General features: G+C 36.1%; 2 protein-coding genes across 2 annotated transcripts; both read right to left on the reverse strand.

Moving 5' to 3' along the window:
- Window positions 1-6,286: 6,286 nt before the first annotated feature.
- Window positions 6,287-9,752, reverse strand: LOC113753585 (eukaryotic initiation factor 4A-I). The gene is made up of 7 exons (XM_027297772.1): window positions 9,592-9,752; window positions 9,434-9,482; window positions 9,168-9,305; window positions 8,818-9,048; window positions 7,498-7,537; window positions 7,064-7,161; window positions 6,287-6,851 (listed from the first exon to the last, which is right to left on the reverse strand). Exons 1-7 carry the CDS (start codon window positions 9,642-9,644, stop codon window positions 6,834-6,836), a joined length of 627 nt encoding a protein of 208 aa, XP_027153573.1. The 5' UTR covers window positions 9,645-9,752; the 3' UTR covers window positions 6,287-6,833.
- An 857-nt stretch (window positions 9,753-10,609) lies between these two features.
- Window positions 10,610-15,186, reverse strand: LOC113754356 (heat shock factor protein HSF24). Its single transcript, XM_027298747.1, has 2 exons — window positions 14,364-15,186; window positions 10,610-11,656 (listed from the first exon to the last, which is right to left on the reverse strand). The coding sequence occupies exons 1-2, from the start codon at window positions 14,565-14,567 to the stop codon at window positions 10,949-10,951; spliced, it is 912 nt and encodes a 303-aa protein (XP_027154548.1). The 5' UTR covers window positions 14,568-15,186; the 3' UTR covers window positions 10,610-10,948.
- Between the last annotated feature and the right edge of the window lie 1,962 nt (window positions 15,187-17,148).

The raw sequence follows: 17,148 nt of genomic DNA on the forward strand, positions 1-17,148 counted from the left end.
TTTGTTTTCATCTTCTCCTTTTCTTTCTTCTTTTCTTTTGTTCTCTTTTTTTTTTCCCCTCTTTTCCCCTGCTTTTAGCTTTTTCTTAGAAGAAAAAGATGAGTCAAGCAAAGTCCAAATAGTAATTGTCTTTTGCCAAGTCTTTCTAGTATTCACGACACAAGTTCATTTGAGGAGCCGGATTTAGACGAAGTAGCACCCCCATTGGACGTGCCATGCGCTTCCATCAGACAGATCCACAAAGAAAGTGTCTTCTCCACACACACACACACCCGGCGCGGCGGGGGGCCGCACCTAACGTTGGTAGGATTTGCAATAATTGTTGACTACAACACAGATACATCCTTGGTACCCATGGACTGATGGACTATACCTGGCAATTGGATGATTATACCTGGCAATTGGACTGGTTCAACGAATCGTGGATGGATTAATATTGAGTTTTCATCTAAATGGGTTATATTCAACTCATCTAACTTTAGATTTGGTTGATTGTGGATCGGGTCATGTTGGATTATTTCAAATCCATAATCCAAATATGACCCAACATATTAATTAATACATTTTGATACATAAACTTTTTCACATACATTTTAACACGCAAAAAGATTTTTTTTCACACATATAAACACATTTTCACATACATAAATATATTTTCACACACATAAACACACACTCACTTTTTAAATCCCTTGGAAACACATCATAAATAGAATAATATTTTATATTGCTTGTATTGTGAATTTTAGATAATAAATTGTACATTTAAATAGATTAGCTAAAAAAATTGTTTACTTACTTTTTAATACTACTAATTGATTGAAACTTATTTTTGTCACAACTTATTAACACTTTTACTATTCATATCTGCTTTATTGTAAGTTGTAATATTTTGTGTATTTAAATTATTGAATGCTAGATTATATTATGCTTGAAAATGTAAGTAGTATTATAATATTGATGAGGAATTGTTAACAATGAAATAAAACAAGTTAGAGAAAAGTAAAAGAATGCAATTAGAACAAATTTAAAACCCTATTCTACGTGCATGAAATATTAACAAACAAAAGCAAGTAACAACTTGAGAACAACCACAAAAAAAAAAAGAAAAAAAGGGGAGGAAAACAACACACTCTTAAAAGGCATAATAAATTATTATAGAAGTTGAGCAAGTTTAACTATTGTTGTAAAAGTAAAATAAGCATGAGTTTTTATTTCAAGTTTCTTTGTTCTTTTAAATAAAAATTAAAAAAATTGATTGAAAACATATATATATATTTATATATATATATATATGAGAATTTTAAATACAAATTAGTCAATGAATTTTAACACATGTCCAAATGCAAGTGGTTGGATATATGTGCATTGAATATTGTATTTATTATTTTGAATTACTTTTAAACAAGTTGGGTATTGAGTGTCCAAATAAAAAACTCAACCCGTCCAATGAATAAGTTGGGTTGCTCTTACGCAATCTAACAAAATCCATAACTCAACTGACCCAACCCATCATTTAAAATTAATGGGCAGGTTGGGCGATTTTAGACTTTTTTGCCAACTCTAGTGGTGATGAACTAAATAGCAGCCCTGTCGTACTCAGATATTGTATGTTTACTCTTTTTCCACTCTCATTCCTTACTTTTTGTGAACGAAATGTACCATAATGTACAAAGTTTGAGTCTGGAGGATAAAATTAGTAAGGTTTGAACGATTATTATTATCAATATATTCTTTTCTACGTTTGCTTGGATTGTTTTTTTTCTAACCGTTTTTTAAGGGCAGGGGGAGGGGGAGCTAAAACTTGTAACATTTTCTGTTTCATAATCCTTCCAATAACATTGCTACGGTAAAATTTATCTAAAAAAGCCTCCCTAAAACACTTCCCCAAACGGAGACAAAAAGTTTGGATAAATGGGAATAGCGTCACATCTCAAAATTCAACAAGACTACAACATAATAACGTTTATAGGTTTTCTCTTATTTCTTTTTTCTGTACCATTTTTACGTCGATTATTGACAAAACAAGAAATTAAGGCAAAATAGACAACCAAGCAGCGTGGAAAGTATTTGCTTGTCAGCTTTGTGTCGATAAAGGCCCTAGCATTTCCTCCAAAAAAAAAAAATTAATAACAAAGGCCACAGGAGGAGGCTCGACTGACAAACGGAACGGAAAGGTTTGAGCTTTAAAGTTGCATCAGTTCATCCAGACAGGAGACCTAAATTGCTGTAAAAGCTCGCAATGGAGTTGCATAATACAAAAAATAACCGAGATTCTCTGAAAAAGACTGAAATCGTCCGAACATTTTTTTGTCAGTTCTCAAAAGAAGTAATTTGTTTTTACTTTTATGTCGTTTACCAACCCTAGACTTTTTCTTTTCTTTTTTTTTTTGGTTATTCGTCTGCTTTGCTAAGTAAATCCGTGCACTGGGACGGACGATAGTAGATAGAGCTCAACAAAACAAGGAGAAATATAGATTCACCCTAAACGCACTCAACAAACCTGAATTCAGAATTAACTGACAACCTAGCAAAGTTTCCTGCATCACTTTGTTTTCGCCACAAAAGATGTACATAAAAACTTTATCCAAATATTTACGACAAAAGATTCTCTCTATCCTCAAACTTCTCCTCTTTTTAATGGCTAAAATACACCTATCATGCAAAATTTGATGCCACTGTCAAGTACAAATTCTCTTGAAGTTGTGTTTGGATTGCATTTTTCGTCATTTTTCATGAAAAAATTACTGTAGCGATTTGATATATGTGAGGGAAAATGGTGATAGGAAAATGTGATCACGAAAAATAACAATATTTTCCGACGGAAACAATTTCTTGTCGTTGTTTGAATTTTTTGCTAACCAATTATAATCGTTAAGACAAATTGATGGGCAAGATAACCAATATTTATAATGAAATAAAATACGGATAAAGGGTTTGTCCAATATTATATTGATCGCAAAAGCTTAAATTTGCAATATGTTAGGATGTTATAGCGAGTTTACCCCATTGGCAATTCCTATCCTCTACTTTTATGGTACAAAATACCAAAAACCGTTCAATGTTTCAAAACTTAGAAGTAAGATTGTTAAAATAGAGAGAAAAGATTACAAATTTGATTTGACGAGAGAGATTGCACAGTAATATTTGCTTAGTTAGTTGAAATTTAATTGATTGTACCCAAATACTCGATCCATCCATCAATTCTTTTCAGTTAAATATTCTTTCTTACAATTTCCTTGTGAGATTCAGTTTTTATTATTCTCTCGTAAGATTTGAGAAATTTCATAAATCTGATTTTTTTTTAGATCTAGAATTTCTCACATATATTATGGCATATTTAAATTTCTCTTTGTAGCAAATTTTATGTTAGAAGGGACCCCCAGATCCATTGGGTTTCAGTGATTCATCCAAATAGAAGATAGTTTTGAAGCTTCAATTTTATCCTTACGTTTGTTAATTTTTCAAATCTATTGTCACAATTAATTTTCAAATCTATATATGCGTGTTGGTGTTTTGATATATTTTATGCCAGCAGTGCAATATTGCAATGAAATTATACTCTAAAATTATTAATTACACGTTAAGCTTTCACATTGGCACAAAATATTCATGTGAAAACAAATACCTTTTTAAAAAAAAAAAAAAGTAACAACAAATACATCAAGTCCTCGTTACCATTGTAAAACCAACCTCTTTTCATTTTTCTCATTCATACTCAATTATTTACGTACGATTCTAAAATATTGGATTGATGTCAAACCTCCTTTGTTGTCACAAATCCAGATATTAAAGGGTACATCTGCTGGCTTCCACCACACTACTCTCTCCACACCAATAGAGTCCAGGGTCCAGTCTCACTCCCGACACCCCAAAGTAGGTCAGCCAGGTCCTTGAAAAGTGATGTATCATCCTCCAGATTGTGCCACTGGCCATTTGGTCCAGTGGTCATCCCCTTCTTTGGGGATGCAGGAGGTCAGGGGTTCAACCCCTGCCTTCCACAACTTTCCACTCTACGTGGCTGATCTTTGTCCCCGCGGGGTAGTTCATGGAATACGAGTCACCTACTATCCTAGAAGGCAGGGACCATTTCTCGTCTACGCTCTTTCTGCCTCCTTTCTTCCCATCCGTTTGACAGGTTGTTCATCTAAGAGTATCTACTGCTCCATCTCGAAGAGGGAGAGAAGCTTATTGCTGGAAATAGCCGAGCAATACTGCAAAATTTTCACGTCAGCTTTACTGTTCTCATCATGGACACTAAGAATTGATTTGGTGCCTAAATTGATTGCAACATTCAATTCATGTCGCGAGAGCTGGGACCATGGGCTGAATGCTAATGCTATGGGAAGATGGATATATCAACACAACAAAGTAAAAGGCTTATGGCTGGAAGGTTCCAATCATCCAATACCATGGGAATTATTGATCTTTTATACGAGTGTTATGAAGAAAAGCCCCCGCTGCCAATCTCCAGATGTTTTAGTTCTCTACCGACTTCAACTTTACTTTTAATTCAAGACAGAGAGAAACTGCTGGGATCAATCATGGTATGGTGAATTTTTAAGGATGATATCCAGCCATCTAATGAGTTGATAAGGATACCACAGACCATAGGTTCCAAATATTCGAATCTTCCCGCACCCTAGTTCTATCTAAGAGAAAAGGAAAATCTAACATCAACATACTAAATAGCACCAACATGGGCAAGCTTTCACCTAATTATTTTTTGCTTTGACAGCAGCAAAGATCTTCTTCAGCTCAAATGTGTTGTAGCTAAACATAGCAAGTACATATTTGCACCATTATGGATCAGACAATTTCAGAAAGAAAAAGTCAGCCAGCTGGAAAAACTGCCTAGCACATAAAATATTTGCAAAAATAAATAGCTCACCCGGAAGTGATTGCGGCAATATCAACTACTTGTGCCATGTGCTCACTCAAATTGATCAGGCAGCTTCTAATGGTGATTTACACCATGAGTGACTACTATCAGCTTAATATTCAATGACTAAATATAACCAGTTCTGCCTAATTTCAGTCTATCGGTTACTGTTAATTTCAATTTAGCATTCATTGTAATGATATACCTCCAAGATAACTGGTGAGGCAAAAAGCAAAATACTTGACTAGAACAATCCACTTTACTACTAATGTCAAATCTTGAGATTCTATTGCTTTTTCCAGTCCAGGATGGAATCCTCTTATCGCTAGAATTTGTCCAGTACAGGCCACCACAATGGTATAATTCATTGTAGGACAATGGAAGATAAACTTGTCCTCTTATAGGATTCAGTTCTCCCAACAAAAAAAAAAAGGAAGAAGAAGAAGAAGGAAGGTTTAGAAGATCTGATCTTTAATCACCTATCATCTTCCTAAGACAGAAACTTGAACGAAGCATTTCTTTAACCTTTATGTCAAAAATTCCACTTCAATATAGCAAACAAAAAAGGACGGAAACTTTTTATGGATACGAGTAAATGTATATATCTGATGCTACCAAACACCTTTATGCCCCGAGAAAGAGAACACAAAAGAAACCTACAGCCCAAAGAGGGGACCATGCCCGACCCATAAATCCAGCTCCAGAACATGGAACTATAATTGAGTTCAGCCTAAAGTGGGCCAATTACTGATGTTTATTAGAGGATTGTGCAAGTAATCTGCATTCTTAGTAAAGAACATGGTCCCAACCAACTTCATTCTGTATCATGACAGCAAAAGAATGTGGAGCCTAATATGTCTAAAAATGATAATGTTTTCAATGATCACTTCCATGTTTCAAGTCATTTTCTTGGCCAATAAGAACATGTTTGGTAATTTATCTTTTGTTGCCAAAGGATCAGTTGCATTACAATGCCATTTCACCTTAACGGTTTACCATAATTAACTCCAGTAAGAAGAATACTCCATACCCATTGCAAAGCCTATGTCATAGCTATTTATCGCCAGCCAACATGACTGACCTGAGAAAATTATCTGTACGAATAATGGTAGCTGATCTGGTTAATCAAGAATCAACTATTAATTTAACACATAGAAGCACAGAGTTATATTCATTACATACAACTTGCATCCACACTTGTGAAGCATCACTAAACTATTGTTGCTGGATGTGCAAGCAAGAATTTTAAATAGAAATAAGGTTCCAAAATTCTGTGAGTATAAGTGGAAAAACAGTACTGAAACAGAAATACTCACAAACATCCCTTCACCTTATTCATAACTTGGATTCTTGCTTCCGTAAACATCTCTTTGTCAATTCAAAATCCTCCTATTAAAGGTTATGGATATTAACTCTATGATCTCTTATACAGTTAAAAGCAAAAGTTTGTGTACAACCTTTTTGGTCCATCCCATTACAATTATCTCAGATTCATTTCAAGAGTAAAAAACTATGAGCTACACTAAAATTGCTCCCCTCAAGAAGTGAAATGAATTAAGCATTTGATGAACAACCCTGATTCAAACCAATGGTACAAAATTGCAAAATCTATGCCTCCCATTTTTTCCTCCCTAACATGGGAGGCAAAACTGGCAAAAAAGTTTAACCATCCACATTCTTCACAACAAAGTAACAGAAACTATAGGCCACATTGATCCATTTGAAGAGCATAAGTCTGAAGTCCTACTATAGTCTGGGGCATTCCAAGATGGGTGATGTTTTCACGAAGCTCAAACATGGGCTATTCTTGATGCAGAAATTATGGATTTTAGCAACAGAAAATGACATGTTTCTCGAAGAACAAATAGATATTGTTAATTACATTACATACCTCATTTGCAATGGCATGACCCACGTTTACAGCTTTTGACATTCCACAAGCCCACTAACTTTACATCATCTCAAAGATCTGTTCAAACCACAAATAATTCTAATATTGAAGAAGTTGAGAAACAGTGGTGACAGCAATGAAAAGGATAATAAAAAATCAAGAATCAATTACCCATGAAAACAATATGGTTTTTGTAGTGTAGTATATTTCATTACATGTAGGATGAAATGTATAATCAATCTAATCTCCAATAACATATCTGAGCATCATAGAACAGGTCAGAAACTCACATGTATGGGCATCTCAGCTATGACCAGACCACTGCTCTCTTCAATGCTTTTGAGAGTTGCAACTTCACCACCAACCACCATATTAATGACAATCCCATCTGCATATATTTACTAAGAGAAAATGTCAAAACTCAACATACTACTATGAACAACATTAAACAACAGCAAGACAAACTTTTGCTCCATATGGTTGTTTAATTCATGCACAGAGATGAGGAAAAAAGGGAAGCAATAAGCTGGTTCCTTCTTTGGCATTCTTAACATTGCTTTCATTTTTTTCCTCCCTTCCTTTCTCTTCATGATGCCAAAAACATGCTTGCAATTTATTTAATTTGTGAAAGCAAGAACTGGATCAACTAAATGCACCCCGTTCTCCTTTCCATGCATGATGTACTCACAAAAGGGGGAAAAATGTGGTTGGTAGGGGTGTTAACCTGTGGCTAAACAAGTCGCCATACGCCTCAAATAAGTTTCCTGAATTGAAAAAAAAAAAAGTTACCTTCCATAGTAAGAAATAAAATGGCTATGGAGGCAACAACATAGAAGTAAAATGACATGGACAAATACATGTATGAGCATATATATTCCGGAAGCCAAACAATTCCAACTGAGATGGAAACATGACAAACAAAGTGAAAATATAGAAGCAAAATTCTGAATAGGGGAAGAAAGTAATTCCCAAGCAAAAAAATGTTCACGCAGTTGTTGAGGAACAAGGTAAAATTTAATTCTGCGAAATACTCTTGTAGCTTTGCTTTTGTCTGAAAATAATCTCAATCATTCAAGTGAAATATAGTAGACACTTTTTGTATTAATACATTTAAAGAATGTCTTAATCACCTCTTATTTACCTTGTGGCCTTGGCTTATACAGAATGCCTCAACTGCAACAAATTGCAGTAGCTAAATAGCATAAAACTTTCCTTGATCAATCGGCATATGAAGAATGTCTCAGTTATACCAAAATACAAAAGCCAAACACCATAAAACATGTTAAAACTTCAGAAGTACACAAACTTGGAACATCTAAAAAGAGACACCATAACTGATTAGTATCCCGAGGAGACACCTACGTTTACATGTAAACATCAAGCAGTAAAGTTAATCCCATAGGTGATGCATATTGGAAGTCATAGATGCACTAGTATAGAGATGAAGTGGGAAAATTCGTCGAAATTCAAGAGTAATCCTGACAAATAGTTAAAAGGGAATAGACTGGAAGTATACCAAGCAAATAGGTGAAACTTGTTAACCAAATAAGTAGAGTCCAGATACAGGTAAAACTGAGATTTAAATCCTGAATTTGCACATGACATCCAACTAGTGGGAGGGGCTGCGGTGCCTTCAATTCTAATTGCTACATCTTTCCATGGGCATAACTTCTTTTGCTTGTACGATGAGTGACCAAACAAACTTGGACATAGAAACACATAAATCATCAAATGTCACTATTACAAATTCAACCCTACAACATAATTAAGCATAATTTCCTGCCCGCCTTTCCTAACTGAACAAAATGCCTTTTTATCCTCCGGTATTCAAAGGTTAAGTCTGACAACTCCCCAACTTACTCGAGAAAGCCTGTTTATCCACTAGATTACAGCAAACAGATAATTTAAGAGGAGTGGATTACAAGTTAGAAACTGTAAGCTGAATAAAGTTCAGAGGCAAGCAACAGTTCCTTGGTTATTGCCAAGCATACTAGGTTCAATATATATCATAAAATAAAACATATGTTTAGGAAATGGAATTGACCTTTTTAGTTGGCAGTTCATAATTAATCAAAACTCGAGAGCTGATAGGCGACTCCCCCATGCCAAGCAACGGCAGGCAAGCATCAGTAACAATAATCATATGAGACTTGTTCCGCTCTTCTTTGTCATCTTTCTTTTCTTCGCCATCGGCAGTGCAATTGTTCCAATTAATTGCCGTTTGCCTGAACTTCTCCAAAATCCGCGCTCGTTCAGCTTCCGCCTGGTCACTATACTGCATCATAAGCTCAAGGTAAAACTTCACACCACTTCATCTCCCCAAAACAAGGAAATAAACAACTGAAGATTCTGAAATCCTGCTAACAAGTAAAAAGATGCATAATGATATAATACCAGAGTTGCAATAGAAATGTAGGAGAGGCGGGAGACGGCGGAGCAGACGGCGTCGAGCTCGTCACGAGTGCTGCAGCAGACCACCATGCGTAGCAACGGTTGCCGTCCGGCCATGCCTAATAGATCCACCAAGGTTTCCTGCTTGTTTTATACGCATACGCGCGCGCGCGCGCGCACACAAAAAAAAAAACATCAATAGTATGTTTATTTTTGTAAACTTAAATTGGTACTTTTGGTAGAAATAAGTAGACAGAATTGTGTGGAACCATCTTGAATTGGAGCCTATCCACGGCAAGATAGAAATGGCGCTGTTGGCTGCGGTAGCATACAAAAAAAAAAATTTAGACCACTTTTTTTTAAAAATAAATTTTTAGCATGCTTTGAAAGACAAAAATGGAAATAAGAAACAATAACGTTGAAGTACCTGAAATTGGAATGGGATGGGGAGGTGGATAAGGGAGTTTCGGTTGAATCCATCTTCCGCTGTCCAGAGATGCTGACCGGTGACGAGGAAGAATCTCCGCAATTTTGCCTCGCTTTCTGCCCTGCGGCCTTTTGTTTCAGCGCGCCAACGGCGTCGTAGGTCACTTGGGCTTGGGCCAGGTGATGAGTTTTTAAAAAAGTTTTTGTTGGTTTATAGAGTATGGGAGGGTTACTAACTCCCTCCTCCCGCCAGCCTACCAAAACAAAAAAAAAAAGAGCATAGGGTGGTCGGTTAGCATTTAATTTAGGAGTAATTACATTTACCTCCCTTGAGACTTGTCCATATTACCAAATGAACCTTGAAGTTTGACCAATCAACAATTATCCCTTTGGTCCATAATAGTTTCTTCGCTGAGTTAGCTAAGTTACATTTTGTTCGCGTTTTGTGTAAACCTTTCCCCGTAAGAAAAAAATTTGTCCAATTGTGATTTAAGGACAGAATTGACAATTTAGAAAAATTTACTAGGCCTTCTTGTTATGTTTGAATTGCATTTTTCATAATTTTTCATGAAAAAATTACTGTAGCGATTTGATATATGTGAAGGAAAAAGGTAATAAAAAAATGTGATCACGGAATACGACATAATTTTCCGACAAAAAATCGCAATCCAAACAAGGCTCGTCCAAATCAGCCCAAAAAAGGGATAAAATTTTGTTGAAAAGATAAAAAATGTAAATTGAAAGATATTTTGTGATGCAAATAAATAATTTTTGTTCACATAATTAATAGCTATCCAAACACACAGAACCGTCAATTCCTGAGCACTACCAGAGTATGGCATGACTTCCGTCCTCACGGTGTGTCAGTTGAATGTTCGCGAAAGGAATTCCAGAGCAACCCAAACTCGAGATTCTCCTCATTTGTGCATACTTTTTTACGGCCTATCATCGAGAAAGTACTACTACAATCTATCCTCTCCCGACATTGAAAAGACCACCATAGCAAAGATAGACCAGACTTTTATCTTAAAAGTGATTTGTATTATAGCTATAAAGCTGCAAACTGCGACAATTTTTTACAGTTCACATACATTTAGGAATTAAACCCTAGACATTAATCAGAGCTGGATATCCACATTGCCTTCAATTCCAACTCCCTTGAGTTACAACTAACTGAATCTTTTTAAAAAAAATAATAAATAAAAGATTGAAAACTCTCCATTATTCTGACCTCACAAACCAACCTTACAGTTGCAAAAGGCCTTCTTGAGCATAATAGCTCCAGCTCCAAAATACTACCCCCTCTGTACTAGGTCGTTATTCTAGTACTACTAGCTTTAATTACTTCAACCTTAATTTCAGTTACAAACCTTGCTGGTTTCACCAGCGCATGAAGCTATTCTCATCCAAGGTGCACAAAAGTCAAGTGTCTTGACGTCTTTCCTAGGACGAACCTCAGCGTAACCAACATCCATGTCATCACGACCCCTCTTTTTGTTCTTCTCTGTTAACAAGGTCACACCGAACAACTTCAAACTCCCTCCATTTCCATTTTCGTCATCATCATCATCGGCTTCTTTGTTGTCAACATGATCATCAACAACACAATTGATCTCATTAAAATTCATCTCACCCACCGCTGCTCCCTGGTTCATGATGCTGTTGATTTGATCAGGTGCAACATTTACATGCTTGGTCAAGAATGCAATGAGGTCGTCGCATTGTTTCTTGGTCTGTGCAAGCTCTGAACTCAGCATCTGATTATCTTTCTTCAGCTTTTCATTCTCATCCGACAAGTCCGCAAATTGCTCTGCAGATAGGGTGTCCACCGACCCTGGGCTCTTCGAGTCGGGGGATGAGGTTGAGCTTGAGCCCAAGTCCTCGCCGGAATTCGCTGGTGAGGTGGGATTGGCAGTGGTTATGGACTTGCCGGCCCCAGCTTGGTTTGTAGACTGTGTTGACGTCGTGGTTTTCCGTCGACGGATATCAGTTAGGAGCTCCTTCCGGCCTCGCTTGAAATTGTCGTTGGCAAATTCCCATTTATCGGGGACAATTTTTCGGAAGCCCTAGAGAACGAAGGATGGGAATGTGAATTGCACAAACTTAAACGTAGTCAACGCATCAAAATTAATCATCTGTTCCTCTTTTTCGTTTTTACTCCCCTTCTGTTTTCCACAGTCGATTATTTTCATAAAAAGTAAAAACAAGTAGAAAATAAAACTGATGACAGCTGATGTAGTAGCACCACAGATGAAAATTCACTTTCTAGCATGCTGTAACATCTACTGATAAATCAAACATCAATTAAATCTTGGAATTGCAGCAAATAAAAAAGGACAAATATCAACGCTAAGACAATTTCCAAATCAAATCCTAAGCTACTTCACCCTCGAACAATTATTACTTGTTTGGATTATGATTTTTTCACAAAAAATTTTACTCTTTTTTAACTCATGTTATATCAAATTACTATATCGCATTTTTTTTTAATAAAAACTCCTAAAAATAGGAGGAGTCAGTAACTGTTTAATAAAAACCTTCCTGCCCACAACTGTAGTTGTTAGAAAATTTAAAAAAAATATATTCATGCAGGGAAGAGCCAATTTTCAACTCAATTCATGAAAGATGATTGACCAAATAAAGTAGGCATTGCAGTGTGAGATCAACTGTTCACAGCCAGATTTTGACCCAAAAAAAATGTGTCGTTTAGATCACTAGTTGTACATCGATTTTCACGTGTAGGTCCCGTAAAATTTTGTACTAAAGTTACACGTTATGTAAATAAAATTACGCCGTGTGCAACAAAAATTACGCGTTATTGAAAATGATCAAAACCGTCAGGAACGGTTGCACTCCAGCCCTTGTCCGGCGTTGCAGCTCAGAAGATAAGACCAGCCTTCCCAACAGAAACCTACGACTTTTTAGACCTAATAATTAATAGCAAGAACAAAATTGACCGGCGCCAAACATTTTCTCCTCCTAAATACGCGCCAAATTCTCCAAAAGCACGCAGGTCAGTTACCAGAAAATAATTTTTATTTTTCTCCGCCGTCAAACTGGAAAAAAAATACTTTTAATAAAGGTGAAAGAACAAACTTCAGGTACGGCTAGGACAGGTTCATTTCAAAAAAACGTGATGCAGACGCAGATCGTGGTACGCCATGTCAAATTGCGCGGCCCACCAGTACCACTTGACCTGGTTCAGGAAGTTTCTCCCTATAGAAACGGACATTTCTCTTTTAGTGGTAGGGCCCAGCTTCTCAAGTGTTCAAACTCTGTTGCACGCAATAGATTGGTAATTTGGCTGGTAGCTTTTCGACACTAAAATGGACCCGCCAGCTAAACCAGGTCCAATATCAATCAAAGCTGCTGCTCCATTCCCCCCCCCCCCTCCTCGTTTGTTTCCTTTTTTTTTTTCCAACTTCATCGTGGCTTGCTTCACACCCAAAAAAGAAGAGAGAACCCTTTCAAGTCTAATTACCACCTAATACAGGTTGATTAAAACAAAGCGCCGTGGTAAAACAGTCCTATCGGTTCCCACAATTTTCAACAAGGTAGTTGATAAAATAAATGGTCTCAGAATTATAAAGTTTTCTTTCATTTTCACCCATCTTTTTTTGAAAATGTTTCGAAGGACAATAATAATATTTCTACGTTTCTTTTCCTTTTGCCTTGCGTCTTCAGAAGGTGCGAGATTCATGTACAAATATTTCATTTAGACACAAGTACCATAACAGCAGTACTCTATACCAATAATAGTTTACATAATACTACTATGTTGATCCACTGTGGTCCTTTTCTCTCTTTCTCTCTTTTTTTTTTTTTTTGAGCAAAGGGCGACGACGATTGAATGATTGAAGTTTCGTCAAGGCTTAACAAAGATTATTGATTGTGTGGATAGTTAAATAGACCCAACCACTTTTGTGTGCACACTCGTACTTATACGTATAAACTAATCGTTTTACCAAAAGCATACTTTCTTAGAGGACTAACCCTGCCACCTACAAAAGATTCTCTACTAGCTAGCAAGCGGTAAAATGCAGAACGGATCTTCTGTCATTCCCTCTTTCTATCCCTATTTCTAATATATTGCTATCTTTATAAACATTGTATTTAAATTTTTTTAATTTTTTTAAAATTTAATAACTATTCACTAATATAAAAAAATAAAATAGCCTTAAAAAGGTAATACTATATAATAGAAAATTAAAAAATATAGTTAAAAATTTTTATACATTTTGAATTTTCAAGTTTGTTAAATTTTATGTATTACTCAGTTAATAATTATTAGATTTTAAATATTAGATTAAGGAAACAAAAAAATAAAATATGTGTTTATAAAGAAAAATAATAATATAATAAAAAATAAGATAAGAGAGTTGGAAAGGAGAACCTTCTCTCGGCCCTCCCCCGGCGGGGGTTGGTAAAATTGTTCTTCAAACGAGTAGTACTGCATCATCATTCCGAGCGATTTTTTCCTTTTTTTTTGTTTCAAACAACTAAGGAAAAAGTCAAACTTTTACAAGGAGGAGCGGAAAACAATTCACAACTACTCCGAAAGTGCGTTGTTCCAAGTATCTCTCTCTCTCTCGCTCTCGGGTTTTATGTGATCACACTCCAATTCTTTTGATAATAACAGCTAGTCCATTCTTTTTCATAATTTTGGCAAAAGATTGCGAAATGAATAAAGAAGAGCATATATCATGGCTCGGCTAAAGTTTAATCGCTCAAAAATAAGCAAGCAAAGTAATCTACAGAGATAAATGAACTTACATAGGTGTTGAGCTGACGAACGAAGCTGGAAAAGTTGTTGTGCTTGAAGTAATTAGGCAGCAAATCCTTAGCAAACTCCGCGGTTTTCCAGACCACGAACGTTGTACCGCTTTCGTTCCACGATATTACATCGTCCGAGCAGGGATCATCCACCAACTGATACGTCTTGGTCAAGAACGGCGCCGGAACTGTCCTTTGAGACATCTCCTTCTTTTTTTCTCTGCCCCTCGCCAAAAACAAAACACAAGTCCAAAAGGAAAAAAAGATACTATATAGGACAACAAAATACTAGGAAAAAGAACTGCAAGTGTAAAATACTCTAGTTTAGGCTTAAAAGAAATTGATGATGGTCAAGTCAGAGGTTGTATGGGTTAAAAGAAAAACGGGCAAGTTGAACTTAGATGGAAGAACAACTAAAGAGAAGGAGGGCAGTGAGGAATTCCCAACCCCAGCAGTAAAATCCAGAGAGGAAGACGCGAGAATGAAGGCGATCGTCGTTTGAAGGCATGAAAGTAAAATTAGAATCCATTAGTTTTGGGGGTGGCTTGATCGTTCTTCAGAAGCTGTGTTGCCAATCCGCCTAAAGGACAACACGACCATAACTACTCGGAAAGTCGGTAGTTGGAAGGGGAAAGGAGGAGGACAGAGACAAATATGGGATGGACTGCGAGCGTTTTTTGAGTTTTCTTTTCCAGAGACGTGTACGGGACCCTTACTTTACTAAGATAGGAGCAGTATAATTATAAATGCAACAAAAGCTCGATCAATGGGGACAAAGACCAAGAAGCAAGAAAGTGGCAATCGTGATTGAGGAATAGCCCTCTTATGCAAGTAGTACCGCCTATGTTCTAGAAATATTTAGAAACCACAGCCCACCTTTTAGTCTTCAGACGCCACACTTTCAAACCAAGAATCCCGGCTGCAGCGTGTTAAACTTAAAGAGATATTATTATTATTATTATTATTATTATTATAAAAGAAGGAGAGAGAGGGAAAAAAAAAGAAAAAAGAAAGTAATCCAAGGAATCGAAACGGCTGTGTCGTCTGGTGATTGGCGATTTTTTAATGGAAACTATTTATCTGTCCTAAAAAATAATTGAATGTGATAAAATAATACTAGTGACTGACTCTGTTTGGGTAGCTTACTACTTTTGTATAAAATTTTATTTAATTACATTATAAATACATTTTTAATTATTTTTTTATATTGCTAACTATCTTTTTTCCAGACCACATTCACCGCTTTTCTCTTTTTGGTTTTGGGTGGAGGGCGATCTAAATTTATTTAAGCGTGGATTAGATTCGAATCCATGGTTTCTTGAGAAGGTTTCAATAAATAATTATTATTATTATTTTGGTTACATGATGGCTACTGCCAGCTTTTCAACTCATCGGCATTTTACCCGTTCCATAGATGGGAAAGAAAATTGTCGAGGAGAAATGAAAGGTCGCTTGCAACTTGCAGATGGATACAGGAGGGGGCTATCGGGCAGGCTTTTCAACACACTACTGTAACTCACTGTAAATTGAGTATACACTTGTACAACAGAGATGTTAATGTTCGAAAACTATTTACATGGGCCCTTACATATTTATTACGTGAAAATTATGTGATGTTCTCTCATCTGCACAATTTGAATTTCAACATTGTTAACTGATTTTGGATCATTTTATTGTTTGGGATGGTTATTTCTAAATTCTGATCACCATCATCGCTCTTTTGTCCTCAACTGTTTCTGACTTGCTTTACTGCGTAATGGCTTCTTCAATCTTTTCTTCACTAATTAAGCTTCCTGCGTCATCCTAGTCAGCTAGGATTCTACTAGAGTTGATGCCCAGTTGCGGTGGAAGGATCCGTCCAAAATTTAGACGGTTAACTAACTTTTTTTTTTGTTTACATGGGAGAGGTATCAAGTTGGATAATGGTGAATCCGAACCTGTTGAAGTTCAGTTAGAATCTGCATCCCTTATTCACCGTTAACACTCCTCTTAGCCAGCCAGTCTACACACTTGTTCCCTTCTCTCCAAACATGTTGTAGTCTACATTTCCAATCTCTACGTGTGTAACTCCTGATGAGAAGTATCAAGTTGGATAATGGTGATTCCGAACCTGCGCCCTGTATTAGATCCAAAGCTACCCTTGAATCAGTTTCCAAAATCACTCGTTTCTCCCCCGAGTTCCAAGCCATTTCTAACCCTTTAAGTATTGCCCATAGTTCCAAGAATACTGCTTAATATCCAAATTTACCATTTGAATGATCAGATGGGGATCATGGGGCATCATGATTTACGACATTTATCCTCATTAGAATTTTCTTGGGGCATCAACACTTACGACACTCTTCCGCATTAGAATTTTCTCTGTCTTATTATCACTCAATATTAATAGGGTAAATTATCTTTTATTCTCTTGTGATTTGGTGCTTTACTATATAACTCTCTTATGGTCTAAAAAATTATATATAACTCAATACAGTTTGAGTTAAAGCGTCACTATTAGTTTTTTCCATTAAACTAACGGTCAATAGTAAAAAATCAAAATCAAACTAATAAATTAATGAATTCACCCTTTTCCTTTTTCTTTTTCCTTTTCTTTCTCTCTCTTTTTTTTTTGGGGGGCCTATAAAATATTAAGTTTCTCCTAATACAAAAGAGGTGGAAGGGAAATAAAAAGAAAATAAATAAGAAACAAAAAAGATGGAAGGAAACTATAAAATAAATAAATAAGAAACAAAAAATATCAAATCTTTTTTTACTACAGATATCACAATAGATTTTTAAATTA

Source organism: Coffea eugenioides, chromosome 11 (assembly GCF_003713205.1).
Source record: "Coffea eugenioides isolate CCC68of chromosome 11, Ceug_1.0, whole genome shotgun sequence".
Lineage (NCBI taxonomy): Eukaryota > Viridiplantae > Streptophyta > Magnoliopsida > Gentianales > Rubiaceae > Coffea > Coffea eugenioides.